This window comes from Lathyrus oleraceus, chromosome 3 (assembly GCF_024323335.1).
Source record: "Lathyrus oleraceus cultivar Zhongwan6 chromosome 3, CAAS_Psat_ZW6_1.0, whole genome shotgun sequence".
Lineage (NCBI taxonomy): Eukaryota > Viridiplantae > Streptophyta > Magnoliopsida > Fabales > Fabaceae > Lathyrus > Lathyrus oleraceus.
In genome coordinates this window covers 211,415,150-211,420,538 of record NC_066581.1, presented here as the reverse complement: position 1 = coordinate 211,420,538, position 5,389 = coordinate 211,415,150, and the positions used below count along the sequence as shown (strand labels likewise).

Genomic DNA, 5,389 nt, shown 5'->3' with positions numbered 1-5,389 from the left:
CTTAAGTCTCATATTGTGTGTTAGTTGAAAAAACGTATTTGTCTCACGTTGCTTAGGTGAGGTATCTTAGCTACCTCACTTATTATATAAGGAAATTCCTTTTTTCATTCCAAAACACACTACAAACTTATTTTGAGTTTTTCCTTCCTACTCTCATAACTCTGCGTCTTTCAAATTGTCGAAGCGTCAACTTCTCCCCTTTTCTTTTTGCTCGTTGAATTTTCCGAGTATTTTCTTGAATTCTCTTTAGAGAATCATGTTAATTTATCTCCGTTTGAATTGAGAAAGTATCAAGTATAATTTTTGAATTCTCTTTTGATAATTATTCGAATTTCTTTTTGTTTAAGAAATCATTTTGAGTGATCAAATGACCATTATTGAATTCTCTTCGGAGAACTATTGAAATTTCTCTCGGTTTGAGAAATTATTACGACTGATCGTTATACCAGATACTACGAGTGGTATTTATACCATATTTGAATGGTCTTTATACCATCAAATGATGTATTTCTAGACCGATTATTTATCGTATAAGTAGTAATCGTATAATATAGAATTGAGTTGTTTTATCCTGGAGGCGACGCGGTAGTTCGACTGCTTTGAGTAACTTTTGTCAGTGTCACGAAACGTCTTAAAGAGAACGACATAGTTCTCGACTCGACCCGATAATTTTTTCTATGATTAATTTTCAAAACCGTGAAACAACATTAATCTATTGAAGCATCAATTATTACTGGGTTAATCAACCTTAAGTAATTAAAAAATGATAAAAATAAAAAAAAATAAAAAATAAGAAAAGCTAACTAATTACTCCACTCAATCTTAAGTAATTTGATGAAAAGCGCAAAAAAATAAAAAATGAAAAAGCTACCAAATTACTCAATCTTAAGTAATATGATGAAAAGAGCGAAAAAAATAAATAAATAATGGAAAAGCTACCAGATTACTCAATCTTAAGTAATTTGATGAAAAGCGCGGAAAAAACAAGAACCAAATCACTTATTTGAATGTGTTTCGGGAATTTCTACGGGAAATCCTCTATACTCTCACTTGTGGACTAGATCTCTTGAAAAGAGAAATGAAAATATATATTTTTATAAATTTAACTATTTATACAAGATTAGTCAAATCAGATAAATCGTACGAGTGAAGGATAATTGATGAAGTGTAGCCTCTAGAATAAATTATTTGTGTACGTGAAAAGGTTTGCTTCTTCTCGCACGTTTCTCAAAAATCCCTTAATTTTGACATGAACAATGAGAAAAACGATTTTTTTTCAAATAAATAAACTGAAATAAAGCAGAAAAAGTTGGTTTCTGAATTATAGAATGTGATAAGAAGGTGGGAGGAAAAATTATGTATATTAGATATTCACTTTTGCTAAATATTATTTTTATAAAGGAGTGTATATTAAAAAATATGTTGCTCCTCACAATTGACAAATCGAAAGGTTTTAACATTTTCGGTGAAAATCATATATCTTGTTTTAAGTAGTAGTAAAGAAATATTAAAGGACTTCTTCTTAATCCAAAACTATAGATTTTTGGAGTTACACCTAAAAATAAATAGTTACATCAAATATTGATCAAAATGCCTTGAATCTTTTTTCAAAATTTCAATAATTCATCTTTTTTCAAAATTTCAATAAAATGTATTAGTCTAAAATTGAATTAGTTAGAATTGGTTACTAGTTGAAAAAAAAGATAATACTTAAACATATAAATTATTCACGACCATATATCCGACAAATCATATTTTTAGACCATCATCATTAAATCATATTTTTAGACCATCATCATTAAATCCTTATTAATTTGTTAGTTCTTATAAATAGAATTATAGTACTTAATTGTACTAACCTTTTTTATTTTGTAATATTTCTTTAATCGTCAATAAAATGGAGTTTCAAATTCTCTCTACCATTTCTCTTAAATTTATATCTTTTAAGAAAAAAAATTTAATCAATAAAAATAAAACTAGAGTGAATCCTAAATTTATATTATTTTTATAAAAAATTTAATCACAATAAAAATAAAACTAGAGTGAGTTGGGTGCAACACATTCTCAGGTTGAATGCCAATGAGAGAGTTAAGGATTGAAAATAGTTACAGTTAGAGTTTTTTTATTATATAAAATGGATATCTTTTGCGCATAACTGCCCTTGAATCGAGGAGAATCATAATAGACGACAAAATTCTCCCTCAAGAATTAACAATGTTGCGTGTCGCATCAAAATTTAACAAACTCACTAATTAATTTTTTTTTCACCTGAAAACTGTAAATAAAAGACTATTGAAGAAAAGTGAACTAAACAAGTCATTAAAAACATGAGAAATGTCATTTAAACATTCATGATTCATCATCATCCAAACATCTAAAATAAGCCAACAATCAACCAAAGTAGAAAGTTAACAAGTCTCCTGATACAAAAACGAATGCAAACAATGGTCACATAATACCAAATTAACTGGAATAAATAGTATCATTTGCCTGTACAAGTTCATTACATCATACAACACATCCCCAAATACTCTCATTCCCTTATCATATCTTGTGTTTGTCTATAAGCACAACTAATTGCCACATAAGAGTCTTTTAAACATGACGGAAATTAACCTGTGCTTTTGGTGATGCTCGTTCCATCCATAACAAGTCTTTTGAAAAGTTTAACATCATAGGTGCACCTAAATCATTATAACTACAATAAAAAGTAAGAGTCTTTAACAAAGGGGAATTTGCAAGTATGAACCGTATCAAACTCGTTGTATATTGAGAGTTAGCTCTAAAGTGGACATCCACTGTCTGAAGTTGGAGCAAAATTCTAGGGCATTCTAATTCCTTGGAACGGTACAACTCTTTTGTGGTATCAATATCTTTGTAACTCTGAAGTATAAAAATCATAGAGTCAAAATACAAGAATAAGAAACAAGATAAGAAGCATAGGTTTTCATGCTCACCTGTTTAATAACAAGATCAATCAAGCTAGGAGCACTTTCGAGAACCCTGACCAAATACAAAATGTCTCCTTTATCATTCAAATTCAAGTCATCCAATTTCAGATACTCTAAAGAGCTGAATGACCTTGATAGCAGCATGGGATGAATGATATCTTCATATGAATTCTATACATACAAACAACAAATCTATGAGATTATCTGTACAATGATTAGAAGTAGCAAAAACACAGCTTTCATTATAAATATTGGATTGGACCATCGATCAAAGTTCAACACTACTTCTCTTATAAATGTATAAGAAACAAGAGTAAAATACAGTCATTAAAATAATTAACCGTGAGGCCAGCTGAACAATAATGAAAATACTACAATTAGTGAAGTTTTCTAACCTTTCCCCAATTGGTCAGAGAAAACCTCTTAATTTTTGGCGAACTTCTGATATAACCTCTGCCGTGAAATGCCTTGAGTGTAAAATCGCTCAGATTCTTTGCTTTCCTGAGACAAACTAACTTTGTATTGTGCAATTCTAGCACTAAGACTTTGAGAGAAGGAGAAGATATAACAAGCCGATTAGAACCAAGACGGAATCCAATGTTGAGCTTTTCAAGAACCGGACAACCAGACATAAAATTCTCAAGTGCACTGGAATCGAATTCAACACATTCTAAGTGAAGTTCAAGCAATTTTTCAAAGCCGCGGAAATTAGGTGGAATTGACAAGTTAAATGAGCTAAATTTGAAGTAAGTCAATTCCTTACAAGAGAAGAGAATATCAGGCATATGATTTTCATCTGGAGGAGTACAGTAGTTCAAAAGCTTGAGATGTGTAAGGTTCCTTGACATAAAGGGAATCCACATATTGAGTTTTTCCGTTGAGATATCGAATTCGCAGTCAGCAGACACGCAAATAGAAAACTTGTGTATTGGCCCATTGCGGATCATAAGAACATCCGTGATGATTTTAGAAACTACAGGTTCAGGGTCATCATCAAGAAGTATAAAGCTTTCAAAAAAGTGTTCATCAAAACAAAGTTGCGAGGCTGAAGTCCACATATACCTCCACTTTTTTGACAAAATACTAGTCCTAACTTGGTCTCGGATTCTCAAGTTTCCCAGGATGCCATCAATGACATTACTTGGTAAGTCACTGATTCGATCATTTTGATTGGCCTTCTTGTTGAACAAAGTCATCATAAAACTAGAACAAATTGAAGAACAAGTGTAAAAAACAAGTAAGAATAAAATAGTAAAAGTAAGTAAAGCATATGATGAATCCTTATTCAAATATTGAATGGAATGGGATCCTCCTAAGCTGTGTTTTTCCAATTTCAATTTTCTTCATATATTTTTATTTTTTTTGCTTAGAGTTGTAAACCATGTGCAGGTGATGACTATAGAGATTTCAAAATCGCATCTGATTTCAAGATAGACTTGAAATCATATGATACTACAGAGAGATGTGAGAGTAACTTTCAAATGTTCAAAAGGTTGAGATCTGAAAGCATGTAATCTAAGCGTGAATAGTGAAGTGCCCTAATAAATAATCACAGTTATGAATCATCTCTAATAATACGATGAAAACCTAACGAAAATGGATGATGATGATGATAAGTAAACTAAAGTGAAGAATTCTTACAGTTGAGAGTGAGACGACGGCGGTGGCTTGTGGGAGACGACGGCGGTGGCTTGTGGGAGACGACGGCGGTGGCTTGTGGGAGACGCTGAAATGCTCACACAAAGCTCGCTTACAGTGAGAGAGTGAGTGGAGCCATTCCTCGAGATAGTGTCCACTGCATATTGGATATAAAGCTAAATGGATTACCCAACTTAAAATCGATTGTAAGAAACTTCGGACTTTTTAAGACTGAATCAAAGCTTAAATATTATTATCTAAGTCTGATCGCAGATGGATTTCGGATTATTCAATCATATACGATTTATTTTTTTTATAAAAATTCTATAATATTATTTGAAATATAATACATTTTTAAAAGAGATTAATTGAAATGATATTTATAGTAATTAATCTCTTTTTAAAAATGATGATATTTATAAATATAATTTAAAAAATATTTGAATATAGAATAGTTTTAAATAGATTATATCATATTTTTAATTGTAATCTCTAATATATATAAAGTTGTCTTTGAGGGTGTGTAAAACGGCTTACATCACATAGCCTTACAATTTTTCATGATTAATCTATGGAGAAAAGGGTCTCCATACACATATTTCACGATTAATTTACAATTAAGTAGGGTCTCTTAAAAAAATTTCACTAATTAACTGGAGTTAACTTCAACTTTTTATACAGGGTCTCTCAAAAGTTTGAGATGACTCTGCATATATAATATAGTCTCCGTAGTATTTTTCAAAACACATAGTTTTTTCAAATGTTTCTTAGTCTCTTGTATTTCATCATGATATCTAGAG

At 30.7% G+C, this 5,389-nt stretch overlaps 1 protein-coding gene across 3 annotated transcripts; it reads right to left on the bottom strand.

Moving 5' to 3' along the window:
* Positions 1–2,434: 2,434 nt before the first annotated feature.
* LOC127126378 (F-box/FBD/LRR-repeat protein At1g13570) lies at positions 2,435–4,859 on the bottom strand. Of its 3 annotated transcripts, XM_051055301.1 has the most exons (5): positions 4,014–4,154; positions 3,715–3,924; positions 3,347–3,599; positions 2,958–3,122; positions 2,435–2,883 (listed from the first exon to the last, which is right to left on the bottom strand). In XM_051055301.1, the coding sequence occupies exons 3-5, from the start codon at positions 3,581–3,583 to the stop codon at positions 2,596–2,598; spliced, it is 690 nt and encodes a 229-aa protein (XP_050911258.1). In that variant the 5' UTR covers positions 3,584–3,599; positions 3,715–3,924; positions 4,014–4,154; the 3' UTR covers positions 2,435–2,595. The 3 variants fall into 3 exon arrangements, with proteins under 3 accessions (XP_050911258.1, XP_050911256.1, XP_050911257.1); XM_051055299.1 differs by adding an exon at positions 4,593–4,859 and having other exon boundaries at positions 3,347–4,154; XM_051055300.1 differs by having other exon boundaries at positions 3,347–3,924.
* Positions 4,860–5,389: the final 530 nt, after the last annotated feature.